This window comes from Schistocerca piceifrons, chromosome 11 (assembly GCF_021461385.2).
Source record: "Schistocerca piceifrons isolate TAMUIC-IGC-003096 chromosome 11, iqSchPice1.1, whole genome shotgun sequence".
NCBI classification, from domain to species: Eukaryota; Metazoa; Arthropoda; class Insecta; order Orthoptera; family Acrididae; genus Schistocerca; species Schistocerca piceifrons.
This window is the reverse complement of record NC_060148.1, coordinates 17,097,831-17,120,331: the sequence shown is the minus strand read 5'-3', so window position 1 is coordinate 17,120,331 and position 22,501 is coordinate 17,097,831. Positions and strand designations below refer to the sequence as shown.

Here is a 22,501-nt window from a genome sequence, read left to right as displayed (position 1 = left end):
TTAAACTTACATTCACTATTAAATGGTTTTTCATCCTCAAGGTTGTTATGTAATAAGTGTTCTTTCTCCAAGTTGATTGAGCCTAAATATTGGGGCCAGTGATACTTCTTATTTGTCTCTTCATATGGCCCCTAGCAAAAGATGTTCATCGTTTTATGTTTGCTCAATTATAACTGTACCAATAGGCTATTGATTGTTCCCCAAAAAAGTATTCTTCTCTAATCTATGGAACTTCCTGATGCTTTTCTGGTGCAGTTCATCATTATTTGTATATCACTAAAGTTGACAGCACTGACTAGTTCCTACTTCCCCTTCTCTTCTAAGGTCTTCATTACATTTCTGAAAATTATCTTTATCAAATGTTGATTGTTTTTCGTGCCTAGTTTTGTTTAAAATATCCAGTTGCTCGAGATAATTATGTATAGTAATGATATTATGATACTCCTTGGCACTCATTTTCTCCCTAAAATTGGCAGAAATATGACTGATCAGCACCTTAATCAACTGGCTCTCACTAATGTGTTCATCTAAAAGCTTTGTTCTAGGTAGATGCCACCCAAATACTTCCTAAATTCTCCCCACTTCTATTATATGGTTTAGGATAGAACAGTTTCAATGGTAGTTTGTGCTGCTTGCCATCAGACCAATATCTCTCTTTTAAACTGCCTGCCAAAGTCAATTTTGGAAATCTTTACGATGCAGGACTCCCCAATCTGTGACTTTGGCTTCCAAATGTCTGACAGTAAATCATTTTTTCTTCTTACTGTCTCATGAAGCTGGTAATGCATCTACAAAAGTCCTCAGAAAAATAATGTGTACTGTCCCCTCAGGTTTGATTCTGGGGCAAAAATGTGATAGATAAATGCTACTCCCTAATCAGATTTCCTCCTGCCAAGCTTTGGCTGTTAGAAGAATCTCAGTGCTTCGTACCAAATAACTGATTTTAATATCCTCACTGTTACTAGGTTTAACACTATTAGCATTTTCCTCAGCAACAACTTCATCTGCTTTACAGATGCTAGAGATGGCTGAGGGCTCATCCTGTATTTTAACAGCTGGCATTAACAATTCTAAATTAGTAAGAGCCATATTTAGCTCAACTAGTTGACCCTAACCTCTGTTAGGTGTGTTGGAAATCTATCACAATTACCTGCCTCCAGGTCTTAAGTACATGCAGTGGTCATGTGACCTTGTTCTCAGTTTTCCTAGAATCTATTTCTACCCCTCTCTTTATAGACTCTAAGATCTTTCCTTTATGATCTCTTCCTTTAAGTTAGATAAGTCTTCTTGTTTCTTGTCTAGAGTGAAATTTACTTCATCGATAGATTGTACGAATTCTTGTCTAGCCGAATCTATATTTGCACATACTTCTTCTTTGCATGTACTTCTCTCTTTGCACGTACATTTTTTTCTCTGCACATACATTTTTCTTTCTGCACATGCATTTTTCTTTCTGCACATGCATTTTTCTCTCTGCGCGTGCATTTTTCTCTCTGCGCGTGCATTTTTCTCTCTGCGCGTACATTTTTCTCTCTGCGCGTACATTTTTCTCTCTGCGCGTACATTTTTCTCTCTGCGCGTACATTTTTCTCTCTGCGCGTACATTTTTCTCTCTGCGCGTACATTTTTCTCTCTGCGCGTGCATTTTTCTCTGTGCCCGTGCATTTTTCTCTGTGCCCGTGCATTTTTCTCTGTGCCCGTGCATTTTTCTCTGTGCCCGTGCATTTTTCTCTGTGCCCGTGCATTTTTCTCTGTGCCCGTGCATTTTTCTCTGTGCCCGTGCATTTTTCTCTGTGCCCGTGCATTTTTCTCTGTGCCCGTGCATTTTTCTCTGTGCCCGTGCATTTTTCTCTGTGCCCGTGCATTTTTCTCTGTGCCCGTGCATTTTTCTCTGTGCCCGTGCATTTTTCTCTGTGCCCGTACATTATTCTCTGTGCCCGTACATTATTCTCTGTGCCCGTACATTATTCTCTGTGCCCGTACATTATTCTCTGTGCCCGTACATTTTTATCTGCACAGAGTGTCGTTATCTTTTTCGAAATCCTCGAGCAAATTTAATCTTGAACTGGAAAAGTCCTCTGTTAATTTCTTTATTTAATTGAATACCTTCTTCTTTTCAGCTTGACCTTCATCAGTATGAGCATGGACTTGAGTCCTAATTTTGGATACCTATTCAGAGACCACTAACTCGAGAGCTGAATTACTATAAGTTATTTGCACAGTAAACTCTCCTTTCACAGCCTGATTATCACTATTAATCTGCTTAGCAGTACCCTAATTATTAAACATTTTTTTAGTAAGAGTCTGATTATTATTAGATGTTTGTGCAGAGAGCTGATAGTTGTTTGCTCACCCAGTTCCCTTTTCAAGTATCTGTTTTCTTTCTGCATTTCTTTCCTATCATTCTACAGCTGCTTTGTTAATTCTTGGTTCAATTGAGCTATATTGTACTCCACTTTTTAATTGATATACTTAACTATACGCTAGTAATTGATCAGATAAATATTGTTCTCAAGTGTTTACACCAATCATTGACACACAATAGAACTATTGCAGCAAACACACTTTGCATTTCATTAGAGACAATATGTATGCAAAAGTTGCTACCATTTTGAAAGAGACACTCTGCTCTATGTTATTACTGCCAGCATGTGGATGCCATGACGCCAATGGCTGCTATACTGCTGTCCCCAATTCATGGCAGTTACATGATGCTAGACAGACTGCCGACATCTGCTTTCTGGTTGCTGTTGAAGACAAAATGTGTTGTCTTGTATTTGCTTTCTGCCCACAACTGCAGCTGAAGACTGCTGGTGGCGAATCGAAATCACCAACAGGCCACACTTATGTACTTGTAGGTGCCGCCCTGTTGACCCTGTATGTAGACAGCTAAACTGCACTTGTAAAAATATAAGATTGTTGCAGAAGCAAGAGTCTTTACATGTGCTGCAGCCTTTATGGCAAATTTGGTCTTCCCACAATGACCAACCCTTTCCATATTTTCCAGTGCTCTTCTAACAGTGTCCTGCACATGTTGGTTACCACGATGAATCCCATCCTGCTGTAAGCTGTGATGATGTACTTCACTGGCTGCATACTGTTTTACTTGGTGTAATATGGATAGTTATATGCTTTTTGAACAGTGTCCCATGGAGTTGAACACCAGTCACTGCTTAAATACTGATGAGGTGAGCTAGATTTCTCAGGGTACAAATAAGCAATGTATTCTCCCTCCAGGCATATTAGAAAATAGTTAATGTCTTTGAGCTAACTCCTTTCACAGGTATGTGACCATGTTAATTAGTGAGACTACACCCCATATGAATATTTCCTTGTATTTATGTTATTCTTAATGGAAAATCCTATCTGTTCTGATATACAGCAGTCTGCCTAGATGAAAAGAGATTTCTTCTAAAAGTACATGTAAATACATGAACTGTATTCACAGTTTCAAATACAAGCAAACGCCAGTTGTATAAGGGAATGACAACAATGAAAATTTGTGCCAAAATGGGACTCCAACTCAGATTTCCCATTTTATCCATGTAGTTACGTTAACTGCTTTGGCTACCCATACATGACTCCCTGCCAGACCCAGACTTCCATATGTTGTCGTTCCTGCCACACAATGTGTTGTCATACATAAATACATACATACATACATTATGCAATTCCCATAGGAGAGGATGACATTTCAATTGAAAGTCACTGCCTGATATCAGCTGATAAATGTAATATTGCAGTGCTTGTGTTGTTAAGAAGAAAGGCACTGTGACAACTACAGCCTTTGTGAAGTACATGAAATGTGTTCATGGTTGTGAGTACAATCAGTCATCACCTGCCGACAGTGAAAATTTTTTCCAGACTGGGACTTGACCCAGGATTTCCCGCATTATGCAAGCAGTCATCTGAACCACTTGGGAGTCAGACCCAGACTTCTGTATGTTGTCATTCCTGTATCACAACCTGTACTTCTACACAAATGCACACACGTCTGAAGGAACATTGCATTATTCTTCTTAGCAACACAGGCACTGGAATATCGTATTCACGTAAATCATCGCCACAGTCCAAGAACTGCTTTAGCTATTTCACAAATCAATGACACTTTGAACCATAGAATTTGATCATCCACGGGTACTATTTGAGTGTGCTGCAATTTAATATTTAAGTATATCACTTCAAACTATCTTTCTACCAAAATTTCAGTTAGTAAATTTGATGAATATGTTAATGTAGGATCTGTTATTCTTCAGAGTTATTTTGTTCCTTTATATGTCAATCCCATACTGAATCTTAAACTGTTATTGAGAAATTTCCACAGGTTCTGTGTTTTGAGGCAAACTTCGGATAACTGTAATGTTCTGTTGTCAACTCATGAGTTATCAACCAAACTCAAATTTCAACTCAAAAAATGAATTGAAAGTATTTCAAGGGACTGTAAAAAATTAGTCACTTTAAAGAAATTAAGGGTTCCCTCTTTGTATTTTTTCCGGAATTATTGTTCAAACACTATATCAAATTAGTTAGTTTTGATTTACTGTCCATACGTGAAACTTCCATTATATGTTCCAATGTGCCTAATATTTTACAAAATAGACTGTTTGTTAATAACTTCCAGAGGAACATTAACTGGACAACAAAAGTCAAAATTAAAACCCTTTCCTTTAAATATATATCTCTCATAGGCTTTTCACGGTTACTCAAAAATCAATAAAATTGAAAAAATCTCCTCCTTGTCTGTTGGTAGGATCATTGCACACTACTCTATATACATGATCCACACACATGTAAATAACACACTTTTTATTAATAATACTTTGATATATTATGCAGTGACCAATACTTGTTCACTACCTCTCGTGAACTGATACATCATATATAAATAATTTTCCAACATTCATTGAACGAGAATGTGCAGAGAAGATCTGACAATGATGACATGAAGTTTTCTTATTTTGAACTGTCAGTAACCTGTCCAATTGTGTCGTTGTCAGAACACTGTTGAATCACTTTACTAACATTTTCCCCCCACGATATGAAACAAACAGAAATACAATATTTTAGTACAAATGTCATACACAAAGTAATTAAATAATAGTTTACTTGCCTACCTGATGTTGCTCAAGCAGAATTTAAAGATGGTGCTGTTCACTAAAGTCTGGAGTACTACAACTGTTCTCCAGTATGTGCTGATATTGATGTTAACTCCAAATTTATTTACCAGTGCAAGTAGAAGCCTATGCAAAGGAACATTTCATAAATAATGAAAGAAAATCTTCTAAATAAGGTTATAGGCCTTGGATTTCTGAGGATATCAAAATTTATCTTCAAACAAAATGAGAACTTTATGACAGCCAAGATATCCGATGATCCCAGTAACATTTGGCGTTATAGTCTGTGCAGTAGATTTCTCAGCAGTCCTGTACAGGCATTGAACATTTCTTGAAGGCAGAAATTGGTAACTTAAACAATAAAGTAAAAACTAACAGGAATTTTATAAAGAAGAAAATGGGGAGAATCGCCAGTAAAATACAAGGATCATCTTATTAGTGACCCAAGAAAAGTTTCTGATATATTCAACAAATATTTGTTAACAGTAACAGCAGACATGATTGGGAGGCTCTGTAAATAAGGCATAAATTTTCTGCAACCCAGTGTACCTGGCACAGTACAACAGGTTCATGTAAGAAGTCACTATACAGGAAGTTGAAAGAACTATTCTGGAGTTTCCAACATATCTAGTAAATTATTAAATACTGCAACAGCCGTGCGAGTAAAATCCTTTGCCATATTTTTGATGTATCAGTCAGAGCAGGGAATAGTACCTCAAGGACTGAAGTATGGAGTTGTTAAATAAAACATTGTAGAAGAAGGGAGATAAGGAAGGTACTACTAACTATCAGCCAGTCTCACTACTCAAGAGATTTTCTAAGGTTTTACAGAAAATAATGCATGTCAGGATTTAGTTTTATTAATCTTTATTCATTCCAGGTTATGTCACAATTATATTGGGTTAATGTAAGAAATGTAAAAAATGTAGATAACTTAGCATCTAAATTGCTTTCCATATACATTTCATCCGAGGTTTGATTTGCCAGTGCTGAGAGAATCCTCTTATGGGCTTGCAGTTCCACAGGTTTCCCTGAGTATGCCTTTAGCTTTATTATCTGACAGTAATCATCCAAAATGCCAAAATCTTGTATAAAACTTTACTTTCTCTGTCTGTGCTCATAAGTATGTGGTCTAAAATGGAAACTGAACTTTCTGAAACACTTGTCGCAGTGTTCACCCTTTGTGCCACATAAAAAGTGCTCAAAATGTGTAGGAAATTATTACTAATTTCACCCTCAAAACCTGTGTTAATAGTTTTGCGTCCAAATGTTATTATACTAGTTTTTGGGGCTGATACCCCTTCCAGGACTTAAATTAATTTGTTGAAGAAAGTGTCCACATTACCATTAGGTGAGTGGTAAATATCCAGAATGATTAGCTTCTTATTGGCATTTAGCTTTGTTCCTTTAGTAGCTGACTATTCAAAATAGTTAGACCTACAGTAGCAACTTGCACAGTCATATAATAGCACAATATGCAGCAATTCATCATCTCTGCACTAGTGTGCACTACCATGTTGCTAAAAGACTGTAATTCAACATCAAGCTGCTGTACTTTATTTTTAATGCCCTGCACATATTGATGAATAATAGATAATTTCTGGCAAATTTCTTTGGCACTTGCACACTCCAGTGTATCACATTCTTTTTCCTGCACAGTGGAGAAGTCTCTTAAGCTGGTTGAGACCCTTTTAAGAGATGGGAGCCTGTTGTCATGATTTATCCTAAAAGAAGCCCTAGTTCTCTTACCCACGACAACTGATACACTTTTAGACAAAAAAATTCATCATGAACATATAATCTGTATGGAATGGAAATCAGTAGATGTTATGTACATGTACAAACAAATGAGTGAGCACAATTTCAGAGAAATTGAATTATTTATTCAAGAGAAAGAGCTCCACAAACCAAGTAAGTCGGTAACAAATTAATCCCATTGTGGCCCTTGTGCAAGCAGCTTGTTTGGCACTGATTGATGTTGTTAGATGTCCTCATGAAGGATATCATGCCATATTGTGTCCAGTTGGCACACTAGATCATCTAAATCCTGAAAGGGTTGACGGGCCCTATCCTCAATGCTCCAAAAGTTCTAAACTGGGGAGAGATGGTGTGACCCAGCTGGCCAAAGCGGGGTTTGGCAAATGTGGAGATAAGCAGTAGAAACTTCCCCATGTCTGGGTAGGCATTATCTTGTTGAAACGTAAACTCTGGATGGCTTGCTGTGAAGAGCAACAAAATGGGGTATAGAATATTGTCAGTACGCTGTGGCACTGTAAGGTTGCTGCAGATGACAAGCAAATGGGTCTTGCTGTAAAAGAAATATCATCTCAGACTACCTCTAGTGGTTTTTGGGATGTACAGCAGGCAACATTGAGGTTCCTCTCTGGCGTGTCTCCAGACACTTCTTTGCTGGTGATTGGAGCTCAGTTCAAAGTGGAACTCATCACTGAAGACAATTGTACTCCAGTCAATGAGATTCGAGGCCGAAGATGTCTGGTGAAACCCCAAACAGCAGTGGGATACTAACCTGACTGCCACCTGCCAGTACAGCCCCACAACTGGAGTTATGGTCTAGGATGCCATTTCTTCTTCTCATAGCAGAACCCCTTTGGTTGTCATCTGGAGCACCCTGAGAGAATAGTGGTACATTGACAATATTCTATGCCCCATTTTGTTGCTCTACATGGAAAGCCACACCACACTTAAATTTCGGCAAGAGTTTCTACTTCTTGTTTTCGTACTTACCAAACCCTACTTTGGCCAGCAAGGTAGCTGGATCTCTCCCCAGTTTACAACTGTTGGTGCATTATGGGTAGATCTCTCCAACTATATCAGGATTTTGATAATCTAACATGTCAATTGCACACAATTTGGCACGATATCCTTCAGATGGACATCCAACAATTCTTATCAGTCAATGTGACGCCAAATAACTGCTTGCACAAGGGCCAGAGGTGGACCAATGAGTTCCTGACTTGCTCAGTTTTTGGAGCTCTTTCTTTTGAGTAAATAGCCCAATTTTTCAGAAACTGTAAGATTTTGTTTGTACACGCACATCACATCCACAAATTTCTAACCCATTCAGGTAACTGCTTCATGGTGCTTCAGTTTTTTTTTTATCTTAGTGTATTTGACCATGTGTGGCCCCACACCCACTCACTATACTCTCACTAATCAACTCCACCAACCACCCTTTCCCAAAACCATTGAGGCACAGATCATGCCCAGTGTAGCCTCATCTCCCAGTAGTCCACATCAGTACACTGCGATGGTGCCCCACCAGCAGTCATCAGCGCCATTTCCAGTTCTGCATTGACATGTACAGCACTGATACAGACTTTGCCACTGGAATAGCCCTGCCATGCTCACATTGGTGCTATGAGTTACTTCAGCTAACTTCACCATTTATATAGTATGTCCTATTCTTGTCTAGGATGTTCCCTGCTCCATACACTGTCACTACCTGATCCTCTTTTGTGAAATCCTTACACAGGGACCCTAAATCCATAACCACCTGATCCAGCTCAGCACTTGGCTTGAAACTGCTGGTGATGTGATACTCCTCCCCTAATTTCTGAAATAAAGGGCCTACACTTCTGCCATGACTGCTACAATGTAGCAATACTATCTTCTTCCTAAAATTAGTGTTATTCCAATTTTTCCTAACCAAGGGCAGAATCTACTGCACATACTGTACTCTTACATTATGTTGAGGTGGTTCTCCCCTCAACTCTGGCAGCTGAAACCTGTTGCTGGTAGCCACAAAAAACTGTCAGACATGTCTTAATCTTGGTAGCACTCCAACTGCCAGTTGCCAACCATCCCTCCTCACTACCACCTTGTCCCATCCTCATCAGCTGTCTCCTGACTTGATCCAGGTGTGCCTGTGGCATGGGTCTTCCCTTCCTGCTCCTCCATTACATTATTCTTGCTGCAAATTTTGCATTTTCAGGAAAAGGCCTCGGTGATCTTCCCCGAGTCCTCCTCACAGTGCCTCCTGTTACCAACGTTTGTATGACAGCTCCCACAGAGTTAACTCATGGTCAGATAATATATGTAACAATGGAAAAAAGAACAGTTTCAAATATTAATTGCACATGGACTAAAAATTGTACAGATGTCATACATATTGCATTTTGAAGAGAAACTCTGAAAGTTTTTTACAGACATTAGATATGCGAACCATGACTGACCTGGAAGACATCAATACGGTAATCGAATTCTTGCCATACCCATCCCAGCATGACATAGTCAAGTGTGGCAGTCGCTTCCCATATTCTCTCCCAGAGCTCTGCTATATCACGTGGTAGAGGCAGTACATACACCAGATCCTTAAAGTGTCTCCACAGAAAGAAGTCACACGGAATGAGATCTGTTGATCAGGGAGGCCGTTTCATGAAACAGCTGTCCCCTTCTGTAGCACGGCTGATCCATCGATGTGGCAGCTCCGTGTTCAAGTACCTACGAACTTCATGATGAAAATGGGGTGGAGCATCATCCCGCTGAAAGATAAATGGAGAATCAGATTGCACTTGAGGCATCAGACATTCCAGTGACAGTGCTCTCGGCAAAGAAGAATGGCCCATATAGTTTTTGATGATGTGACAAGGCACAAAAAGCATATACTTTTGGGGAATCACACTAAAATTCAGTGCATTTGTGTGGATGCTTTGTACCCCAGGTTTGACAGTTATGCCTGTTCGCTTTCCCATTAGTGTGAAAAGTGGCTTCATCCCTAAAAATTAAGCTATCAACAATGCCATCCCCATCCTCATTCAATTGTTGCAACTGCAAACAAAACTCAAAACACTTGTCTTTGTCGTCGTCATTGAGCTTCTGCACTAGCTCCAATTTGAATGGTTTCATAGACAGCTTCTGATGCAGGACTTTCCAATCTGTCATTGGAGCCATTTCATGTTCATGGGATGCACGACGCACCAGTTTCTTTGGACTCTCTATGAATGTCTCTCATATATGCTCCACATTCACTTCACTCACACTGGGACATCCGCTTCTCTTTGCCAGGCACAAGCAACCCGTTGTAACGAATTTGTTGTGCCAGTGATAAATGGCCTTCCTTGTTGGTGGCTTCTTGCTGTAGTTGGTTCTAAACATCCATTGAACAGCTGTAGCACACTTGTTTTTGTCGAACTCCAACACACAGAAAGCTCACTATGCACCTGACCTTGCCATGTTTGTGACTAGAGATGACTATCACCAAATTACCAAACTACACTGTGGTGGTATACATGAATAAAAACTTTCAGGGTGTCTCTGCAAAGTGACGTATCTATGATATCTGTATAATGTTTGGTTCTTGTGCAATAAATAATTGAAAGTTTTCCCAGACGTTATGTACAATCTGTATATTTTTTTCACTGTAAAGGAAATGCAACCTCAGCTAATGTGTTAAGTTCGTTACTACTGCAAGTTCAGCAATGTCAGTTGCAAGGTTATTTTAAAAGAACAAGTGAATGTGAAAAACATCTGCCAGAAGTCACATGTAACAACGATTCAAAACAGCTTGCAATATTTCTGAGACCTCACACATAGATGCAAAACTTCCCAAGTGTGGCTATTCACAGGAAAAGTATTCATAAAATACAAGTGAATGTACGCAGTTTCTTACAAGTCTTTGTGACCGTAAAGTCAGTTTGTATTCTGGAAAGGATTTTCAACAGAAAATGCAATATTTACCTTGCTGCCATTGTTTTGTATTCAATTAACAAAAAATGCAGTTCATTGAAATATTTTGTGACCTAAGAAGTGGTTGACTGTTTCAGGCGTTAGATACTTTTACACAGTGCTACATACCTAGGTACATTTGTGATGTAGGGAAGAGGTTTGGTTTGTACTTCTGTAATGGGAAGCAGATATAGTATGAAGGCTTTCACAACCGGATGACATATCTTCTGGTAAAGCTTGCGGGATGTAAGGTCGTGGTCCATGAAACTCTTCAGCTCCTAACGTTTCGTCCAGTGCTTTGCTGGACATCTTCAGAGGGGTGTTTCTCCTCCGGTGAGTCTTGCCGAGTCGGCAAGACTCACCGGAGGAGAAACACCCCTCTGAAGATGTCCAGCGAAGCACTGGACGAAACGTTAGGAGCTGAAGAGTTTCATGGACCACGACCTTACATCCCGCAAGGTTTACCAGAAGGGAAGCAGATAGTTAACAGAAAGATGAGAAGGCGTCTCAGCATGATCAGAAAGATTGCATGTGGAGTGCTTCAGGGCTCAGTTCTGGGCACCCAGTTTTTCAGTCTTTTTTTTATAAATGAGCTACCTCATTGCACTGAGTATTGTAAATTTGCCATTTTGATAACAATATTTACAATACTTTGATAATTCATTAGATAAAGTTGCAATGTCAGCTAATATGGTTTTTAGGGATGCTGCAAACTTGTGAAGTGGTGATTGTGTTAACTACAGTAAAATAAACTTCGTTCAATATCACGCAACAACAGAAGATCAAGAAATACAAGAAAAACTATGTGACTAGCAGATAACAGGGGTAGATACATCAAAATATCTAGATTTACATACTGATAGCAAGCTATGTTGGTCAGATTAGATTAGATTTACTTTCATTCCAGTTGATCTGTAGTGAGGAGATACTCCAGGATGTAGAACATGTTAGAAAAACAATAATATTTGACAAATATTTACAACTAAAACAAATAAGCTAATGTACTTTCCACAGGTCCCAAGTGGAATTAGCATCTTTTTTATGAAAACTATATGAAAGGATCATTTTACAACACTCATTTACTAAGATCGCAGTAATGCGCTGAATTTAAGGGGACCACACCCTGCCTATCTAACCTGTGTTAATTTAAGCAAGTATTCATCCCATTTCTGAAAAAAAACTATTTGATGCAGTACCTTAATATTTTTACTGTATACTGCATGATGCTAATAGTCAAATGTACTAAAATCTACTTCATCCACTTTATAGTTTTTAAGAATTACTTTTTTAAATTTATTAACCAAAAACTTTAAGTTTTTTCTGGAGAAAATATGTTTTCATGAACTTCCTAATGGGGGAATATTGATGAATGTAATACCAGAGGTGGCTTTTTATGTTATGCAGTACTGAAAATTTTAGTTTACGGGGAATTGATTTAAACAAAAAACTTTTGAAATTTGTTACTTACAGCTAATTAGAACTATCCTGCTGCGTATGATGCCCTTCTTTGGCCTGCTTTCTTGGCCATATTAGATGCAGACCTTTCTGCATCGGCTATCCTCATTTTATTGCAACGTTGCAGCCCAGTGATCATATTTTAACCAGGATTAATTCCCAGTTTTCTTAGTACCCAACACTTTCCAATATTACCACAATTGAATGTAATAACAGCATCATGAACACCTAGTTTCATTGTATGAATGCCTACAAATACAGTTTTAGGAAGGCTGTTCCAAATTATGCTGTTGAAACATTATTTGCGTTCTGTATCTGCCCATACAGACATTTCCTTAGAACGTCAGGATGAGCAAAGTCTCTGAAAACAGGTTTAAAGCTGTAATAACAGCAGCAGAAGGAGAATGCTGGTGAGAATAAGATTCTCCATTTGCCTGAGCCATATTGTATTTGCACCATGAGTTTTCTCCTGATGGACACAATCCATGATATGACGTATCATCAGTAGAGGTCATATGGAAGAATATGGCCCAAACATCTCTCTTCATTGCCTCCAGATTTTCTTTATTTCTCCTAATTGGCTGCCCATAGTATACCTGCAAGTTTTCTATTTCAGTTTTAGTTAACTGATCCTGTCCGGTCAACAATTTTCCATCTTCTAATTTTTTTCCTCTCATATTAACAGTTAGTTTTCTCAGCCATGTTCCCAAACGTTTTTTAACATGGCCTAAACATTCTATTTTGCTAATAATGCTATCTCCATATGGCTTAGAGTTCACCACATTGTTGTATGCGTTACAGTCACCATCGCCCAAATGTTTGGTGTAACATGCGCCTCTTGTTTCTACAGAGCGATGAAATATTTGTTGTACTCCATGAACTTCCAGACCATCAGTTGTTCCTCTAAAATTAGCCAGACAGTTGCATTCTTTATGTTCATTGACTTTACAACATTTGCAATATTTAGACATTATCTCCACATCTAACACTTTACCGGTGTCTACACTCATGGCATTCAGAGAAGTATGTCCTCTTTTTCTGCCAACTTTCATCAAGTGCAACTGCAATATCCGAACATCCATCATTTTCTTCCACTGCTTCCCTAGCAGCCAGAATCATGCTTTCATCACTGACCTGACATACAGCTTTCTCTAATGTGGTTGATGTAAGTTCATCACTGAACAAAATGTTCTCCGTGCAGCCATGCCCTTGCCAATGGATTGAAGGGATAAACTAATCTAGTATTGATTTCATAAGGACCACTTGCATCCGGTTTTGAAGAACTTATAAATGAAATCACAGCTGAGCATTTAGTGCAAATTAAATCCAAAGCAATTGCTAGGCCTTTTCTCCCACTGGCACTCTCACAAATTTTCACACTCTGTAATTCACCATACTGTCTACATTGTACAAATTTGGAAATTACATCTGATAATAATCTCAAATTTATAATAATGTTACTGCACCCCTTGTCACTTACAGTAAATTCGTTGTAACATTCTTGAAAAGGTGATAGCTTCTTTGATGATGCACTTCTTGAAAAATTACAATTAGAAACATTATTGCAAGGCGACATAACCTCTTGTGCAGAAAGCTTTCTAAACTTGTTTCCTCTAAATTTTCATTCCTTGAAAATGCCTTCATGTTTCATCTTCAATAAACACAACAAAACACATGTAAACAAGCACTGCAAACTTAAGTATAACAACTAATCGCAATCACACTTGAAAAATACTGACCACGTGTTTGAATGTGTGTTGTTTACAAACAGCAGAAATAAAAGAATACCGACCATTGCATTCCAAGGGTAGCCAACGTTCCCGGGAGTATAAAAAAAAAAAAAAAAAAAAAAAAAAAAAAAATCCCTAACATGCAATGTAGGGAATATAAAGATCTAAAATATATGCAGAAAAGTGGGTGACAAAAAAGTGGGCATGGCGCATAAGCACATGTGTTAGGAAAATTCACTTTAAATGTTGGAGAGAGAGAAAAAAAAAGTTTCAACAAAATCCTTTTCAGAGTACTTAAATAAAACCTTAATCTATCAAAATATGATGAAAACCGAAAATCGATTTTTTTCGACCTGAACCAGGGAATGGTTGCATTAAAATCAAACAATGTTTTTTTATTTATTTATAAGGTAATAAACATATAACAGAACTACTATAATACTTATTTCCAATGAACACAATACTGCACTGAAATGGTGCAAAAGTTAGATTTGATTGGTTGTTAAGTTTTTTTATGGCTGCTGACAAGTTATTGAAAATGTGTGTTCCTGAATAATGCACACCTTTTTGTACATGAGTAAGCGACTTTAAATCCTTGTGAAGATTATTCTTATTTCTAGTGTCTATTCCATGAACAGAGCTGTTGTTTTGAAAAAAGTGACTTATTTTTAATGACAAATTTCATTAAGGAATAAATATATTGGGAAGCAGTAATTAGTATCCCTAGTTTCCTAAACAAGCCTCTGCAGGATGTTCTTCAGTTCACACCACATATAACTCTTATTGCATGTTTTTCTGCCCTGAAAACTTTCGCTTGATGTATTAACCCAAAAAATAATCCCATATAACATCATGGAGTGAAAGTAAGCATAGTATGTTAGCTTTTTCATTTTTATATCCCCTATGTCTTGACAAAATTCACATTGCAAATAGAGATTTGTTAAGATGCTTCAGCAGTTCTGTGGTGTGCTCCTCCCGGTTGAATTGATTATCAAGCTGTAACCCCAAGAATTTAACACTGTCCACATCTTCTATCTGCTTGTCATCATATGTTAGGCATATACTCGTGAGACATCCCTTACAGGTTCTGAACTGTGTGTAGTGTGTTTTTTCAAAGTTTAGTGACATAGAATTGCCTAGAAACCAATGGTTAATGTCCACAAATATTTTAGTAGCTGATCTCTAAGACTTTACTTGATTTGCTATTTATTGCAATTTTTTTATCATCAGCAAACAAAACAAACTTGGCATCTGGTAATGTTATTGATGAAAGGTCATTCATATACACAAGGAAAAGTAAGGGCCCTAAGATGGAATTTTGTGGGACCCCACATGTAATTGGTTCCCAGTTGGATGATCCCTAATAGCTTAATACATGTCTCTTTCCTAATAATACCTTTTGTTTCCTGCCAGAGATATAAGATTTGAACCATTTTGCAGCATTTCCTGTTACACTATAATTTTATAATTTACTTAAAAGGATACTGTGATTTACACAGTTAGGTGCCTTTGACAGATCACAAAATATATCAGTTGCCGGCAAGTTTTTGTGTAATGAATTAAGTACATTTTCACTTTAAGTGTAGATAGCCTTCTCAATATCAGAACCCTTTAGAAATCCAAACTGCAATTTTGACAGTTTTATTTGTGATAAGAAGGTTTTATAGCTGATTGTGCATTACGTTTCCTAAAATTTTTGAGAATGCTGGCAAAAGTGGAGTTGGACTGAAATTTGGCACTATTTCTCGGCATTCTTTAATTATCTTTGTTGAAATTTCATCATACCCTCTAGATGTTTTAGATTTTAAAGATTTTATGATGGACATTATTTCTGCTGGGGTAGTTAGGGGCGAATTCATATTATGGAAGTTCCTTGAAATGTGTAGTCTGAGATATCCCATGGTACCATCTACAGAACATGACAACCCCATCTTTTCAGTAACAGTTACTAAATGTTTGTTAAAAAGTTCTGTAACATTATACACATATATCAACAGTGTATCATTTACTCTTAATGTTATTTGCCCCTGTTCATGTCTGGTTCTACCGATCTTCTCTTTCACTATTTTCCATATTGTTTTTATTTTGTTATGTGAGATGACTATCTTTTCCTTGTAATATATATGCTTTGATGTCCATATTACAGTCTTGAATATTTTGCAGTATTTATTGTAATGTGCTATGGCATCAACATCAGAACTGTTCCGGATTGACAGATACAGTTTTCTTTTTGTTTTACAAACCTTATCTTGAAACTCCGTCAGAGACAGTATTCTACAACTTATGCTTTATGCTTTGTTTGCTCTTATAGAAATATGGAAACCATCAAATCAGCTTGTTGCAGCTATTTTCATGCCATTATGGATTACAGAATCATATTTTGGGGAAATCAGCCACTAAGCACAGAAAAGAGCCATAATAATTGTGAGTGGAGTCCATCCTAGAGGCACATGAAGAAATGTTTTTAAGGAACTTGAAATCCTCACATCCACTGTGCATGAGGGAAAGAAGTCATTTTTTTTTAAAAAAAAAAAAAAAAAATTAATGATGTGTCTCATAGTCACGAGAGTAGAAGGAAAGATGATATCCGCTATGAGCATACGAAACGGAATATACTACTGAAGGGGTCTATTTCAGTGGCTGTAAGATTTTTAATGCCTTCCTTTCACAAATTGTTTCATGAATGATGAGCTCTTGTTAAAAAAATCCTTTTGCAAGAGTCATTTTACATCACAGAGAAATTCCTGAACAACAGTGTGTATTACTCATGTAGCTGTAACCCTCCGATTCGTTTCCAGATCCTTCTTTTGTGTGACTTACTATTATTGTAAACATATGTACTGTTCTGTAAAACATTAATTTTCTGTTATATTTATTTTCTTTAATATTAACTAGAATGTAACCACAACAGACTTGTAAAATGGACATGTTCAGTATCCTGTGGTATATTCACAACATGGATCACTGGAACATCAGATGAATAAATAAATAAAATAGCATTACTATTTCTGGTAGACTCTCCTGTCTTAGCAAAATTCCAACCAGAAAATTGATACAGCCCTAAGCAAGGAAAAAAAAGATATTCCTTCCCTGCTCAGAGGCCAAAGGATACAAAGACTAATTACCTGTAAATTGGTACTTTCCTGTGGAAAGGAAAGGATACCCCAATATCAATGAATAGTTGCTACAAGTCTTGTTTGCTCTTATAGAAATATGGCAATTATCAAATCAGCGTATTACAGTTATTTTCATGCCATTATGGATGAATCTTCACGTAACAGCATTCTATCATGTAACAGCAGAAAACGTACAGCACCCTAGCAAGAGTACAAAAGTTCTTCAAACCATAACACATTTATATTGATACATATTAATAAACATGTAAAATAATCTCCTCTTAACAATCTGCTAGCTAGTCTTCCACATTGTGACTGTCCCCTACAGTTAATAGATAAAATGTGTCACTATCTATGAAACTTTCTGTAAATACCTTCCTAAATTTTGAAAGTTGGCACAGGTGTTACTTTTAAATGTCCCTTGATAAATGTATCATATTGTATAATATTATTGTTAGTATTTCTGTATCACAGTTGGTAATATTTGTTGTCAGTATTTGCAACACATTCTGTGATATTTCTTGTCACTATTTGGTCTGTACCACAAAGTATTTATTCCATTGGGAGTGGCAGTAAACATCTCTTTAATTTTTTTTTGCAGTAAGTACAAGTATAGATTCTCTATTCCTCTTTTACTTTGTTTTAACATTTATTAAGTAGTTGATATTGTGCTTTTTGGTGTTCAGCTGAGTGGTCAGTTTCACTTTTCTGCACTATATTTTGACAACTAACCCAGTGCTGTCATCTTCAGAGGCTGAACACCGGAAAACACATCTTTTAACCAGTGAGAAAACTTCAAGCTATGCTACACTGCATTTTTGAAAGGAATGATTAAATAAACGAGCAAAATGCTTCTATGAAACTAGTTGCTACAAAATAAATTTCTCTAGCAGCTTTTTGAGGTACATATCTGTCGTTCTTTATCTTTCTCAGATCTACCACTCTTCCGTCTATTTCTCATTCACTTTCGACTGATGGATCTGTGTGTTCTGCAGCAGAATTTTGCCATAACATCTTGCGTTAATGTCAGTGTGGCTATGTTGCAGCATGGTGATGACCAGCTCCACCTCATCGACAGCAGTGTTGGTCTGCAGCAACAAGTCGGAGGGGCTGAAGAGACGCATCTCAGTGACTCGTGGTGGGCTGCTGGATGGGACACTCAGTAACCAGCTGAAGAGCAAGATTAGCTCGGGGTAGGTGGGGCAGTGCATCATTTCACTTTTCTGGTGCCTATATAATTAGCTGTCAAGGTAAAGTCATGTAAATCTACATTGCAGTAGATTGCAGTATTCAAACTTCTTGCTTTATGACATGACTTACATTCAAATTGGAGCAGTGACTTGCCATGTTAGCCATCCACCAACAGACAGGGTTCAGTCTGTTGGTAGTGTTTCATTTTACGGGACGCTCTTCACATGAGGGTTGAACATGAGAATTTCTGTCTTTTTATGTGACTTAAATGTTGCTAGCAGTTGCTGGGAAGTGTGGCAGGATTGTGAGTTGCTGTATCATCAGTTGGATGTGAGTAGCTATTGAGAAAGCAACAGACAAAGACACTGTGTTGTTTAGAAACAAGTCGAAGTTATAGTAACAAATTTGGGTGTGAAAATGCATGAACTATTTGAGAAAGCCGTGGTCATTACCCAAATAGTTTACAAGATGTTTGCCATCTTATCCTTCTCCTCAGTCTCATGCTTGGGCTCAAACTAGTGTTAAGTGTTCCTCACTGAGATAGTCAGTTTAAATGCCGAGATGGGTATCTTCAGCTGATGCCTAAGAGTATATCATTAAAAGTCAGGAAAATACTGAGAATTATGAAGAGTTTTGCTTGGAACCTGACAATGTAAGGACCAGAAACCTGTACCTTGCGAGAGGCTAATGAAGGGAGTAGAGACATATAATACCAGTGCCAAATGTTGTTTTCATCCTGGGAAAGCAGAAGGCAAATGAAGAGGTATTGAGCAACAAAGGGTGGCTATGTACTTTAATGACAATGTCTAATTATGTTTGGACTGGGCTCTTAAGACCTCACTCACCTTGTTGTACAGGAATGGCAAGTAGAAAGAAGAACATAAGCACATTTCTTAGAATGGTAAAGATTGACTTACTGTCACTTAAAACATGTGACCTACTTTGTTGTGAGTAAATCTTTTTATTAAGTCAGGATCACCAATATTCATGTTAGTGGCCTGACACATTATTGCCATTGATAGATGTGGTATGATTACATCTAAAATCTAAAGGAAATAGTTATTTGTATGCTAATGTCGATAGTGATCAGCACAGTTGTACTAAAATATAAGTACATTTCACTGCATAAGATGCTCATAGTATATAGTGAAACCTTCTTATATTTGCGCAGAAATGGGTAATGTATGTGTGTACAGAGTACCAAAACTAGCAGTGTGATTCTCTCTCTCTCTCTCTCTCTCTCTCTCTCTCTCTCTCTCTCTCTCTCTCTCGCAAGCCCGCGCGCGCCCACACACACACACACACACACACACACACACACACACACACACACACACACATATTTGGAGCTACACCACAGATGTTTTTGTTTTGTCACCAGAACTGTTATTTGAGGCAACAGCTTGAAATCATAATAAATTTCTTGAGCAGAACTGCAATGAAGGAGCTTTGAAAAGAAATTGAGCAATGTTGTGCCATTTGACATATAGGAAAGTGTTCTTTCAGTTCAAAAATGTGCCAGTGGACACAAAGAAACAATTCACAGCTCAAAAATTCTGCTTATATGGGATGGTCATCATTTAGTGTTAGGCCTTTTGTTCTTTCAAGATGCCCTTCCAACCAGAATGCTTGTCAGTTACTATTTCTAGAATTTGTTGAAAAAGTAAGACATACATTTGGAATAATTTATTTCTTTAGAAGAGGGAATTTTGTAAAATTCATTTTAGTAGAAAAGGACACAAGTGGGTACTCCATGAACAGAATGTAGATGTGATGGTATTTTTCTCATAAACATGAGTTATGGTGGAGAGCTTTCTGTGAAGTTGTGATTGCAGCAGCTCTGCCTATCCCCCAGGCTCAACCAGCTGACACAGAGCCTGCTGCAGAAGCAGATGGCGCACAGCCCTGTGTCCATCTCCACATCCACATCAGGGTCATCGTTGGCAGGCAGGCTGGGCCCCGTGTCCACCTTGGAGCCAGCGAAGAAGATGCGACGGCTGATTCCAAAGCAGAGCCCCACGATCAGCATGTATTACTTGTACCCCTACATTTGCTTCTACTGCGGTTTTTGGTGAGTGGGCAGACTGCTACTCAGCTTGTGTGTTCTGTGGGTAAAGTATAGAATACATAGCTGTCGTGTACATCTGACATTAGTCAGAACTGCGGGGTGAACCCAAATTCCATCTTGCGTGGTTCAAGGCTGTTTTCTGAGTGTGCTGCTGTAATGTACCCAGGAACTCAGTTGGCTCATTACAGAGTAATGCCGTTTTGTTTGATTCCTTAACCACATTTACTTTTGTACCTTTATTGTGCTGTACATATGTACATGACATTGCAAGTGTAGACACCATGTGCTCTGTGCCTGCTTTGGAAATAACTCATTGAATTCACTTGGAGAACTTTCTGTTGGGTATAGTAATGTCCACTTTACTCTTCAACCTCGAGCTTGCATTCAACATTGTTTGGTTCTGTATTGAATATGTTTTTGGCAGTTCTAGTTATAGGTTAACAGTGACATGCAGCAGTATTGATAGGCGATGCAGAAACCAAGGTAACTGGGGCGACAGATCAAGTAACTCACAATTACATTATTACTCTGTAATGAATCAGCAGAGACCATGGGTCTCTTAAACACTAATACTCAGAAAATATCCCTGAACAACTGCTATCCAGTAATCTTACAGCTTTTAACTTCCTGCAATCAGTACGAATCCTGTACTACTTTTACCTTGTAGGTAATTTTTTCCCCTTGCAATTACTGAGAGTCATGCCAAAGGTGGATATTACAGTTCTCTAGGTTAATCACCAGCTGGAAGCAGGGTTCAGTAAATCATTTCTTTAATGGAGGCTTGTTGACTATATGGGATTCCGTTCTGTTATTGAGCAACAGGTACCGCTCCTGCTGTATGTATCCTGCATTGAACTTGAGGGGCTGTTGGAAGATTATTCTGTTCTCAGAAAATATCAAAGTACCTGAGTAGCAGTGGTGAAATTATTTCTTGGTCCTCCAGTGTCAAATGATTTGATTTAATAAGCAGCTCCTGTTTGATTGGTTGGTTCTTTGTTAGTTCATTTCTTAACACTGTCATTGGGTCCACAGTAATATACTACACACGCATCTTTCTTGGTAGGTCTTCTATCACATCTTGTTGATCTGTTAGATACTGTTTCAACAATAGCTCCCTGTGGTAGTTCTGCTCCTATGTTACTAATATTATGACTGCTTACTGGAACACACAATTTACCGTTTGGTTCTTTTTTAATGACACTGGAAGTTCTTGCTATGTAGCAATGCCTCTGGTCTAGCAAGTCACCATTTACTGGTGGCCCTGTTAACATCATATAACTTCCCGTGCACATCAGCATCTTCACCTCGATATACAGAGTTTTTCCTGTTCACAGGGAGATGCGCTCACCTTCAGTCAAATGTATACCAACTTGGAATGAAGTAACTGCATAGCTTCTGGGTTTGCGCACGACCTCACCAGCACTAACATTCCTTTGAGTCTGACTGTTAGAGTTCCCACTGCAGTCATTTTCGTTGTGATTGAATCAGATTTCTCTTCGTAGTGCACTAACATGAGTGTGGTTAACTGCCAAGAAACCTAACTCCAATATATATTCACAGTATATGTCTCTGCACCTTATCACTTGCATTTTAGCCACATAATCATCTTGGCCCATCACAAAATTGATCACAGCTGCTCTGTAATTAAGACATTTTGAAGTAATCTACATTGGCTGTTTTTTCACAATTATTCAATTTTTTTTTCCTCCGATTTTGGCCGTCTAGGGACCATGTTTGTGAAGGTGAAACCCATTTTGGATATACTGAAAGAGACATTTTCAGGGACAGTAACTCCTACTGAATATAAATCTATAGATGAAATGATTATACCCTTCAAGGGTAGAAGCAGGGCAAAACAGTATATAAAATCTAAACCCAGAAAGTGGGGATTCAAAGCATGGGTACGCTCTAGCTCAGTTGGACACATGACATTTTTTGAGATGTACCAAGAGAAAAGGCAGGAACAGAATAACACACTGAGCCTTAACTTAGGTCCTGTTGTGAACACTGTAGTAAAATTGTGCCAGGGGCTAGAAGGAAAGAATCACAAGATCATTCTTGACAATTTATTCACAACAATCCAATTGCTTTCATATAGCAAAAGAAAATTCATGTATTGGGAAACATAAGGTCGAACAGACT

General features: G+C 38.0%; 1 protein-coding gene across 3 annotated transcripts in view; it reads left to right on the top strand.

Moving 5' to 3' along the window:
* Window positions 1-22,501, top strand: part of LOC124720054 — a 190,167-nt gene that overhangs the window by 70,488 nt on the left and 97,178 nt on the right. For all 3 annotated transcript variants that reach the window (XM_047245319.1, XM_047245318.1, XM_047245317.1), the window contains 2 exons: window positions 18,147-18,293; window positions 20,147-20,362. In XM_047245319.1, coding sequence (XP_047101275.1) covers window positions 18,148-18,293; window positions 20,147-20,362 — 362 coding nt within the window. In that variant the 5' untranslated portion in view covers window position 18,147. The remainder of the gene's footprint in view (window positions 1-18,146; window positions 18,294-20,146; window positions 20,363-22,501) is intronic.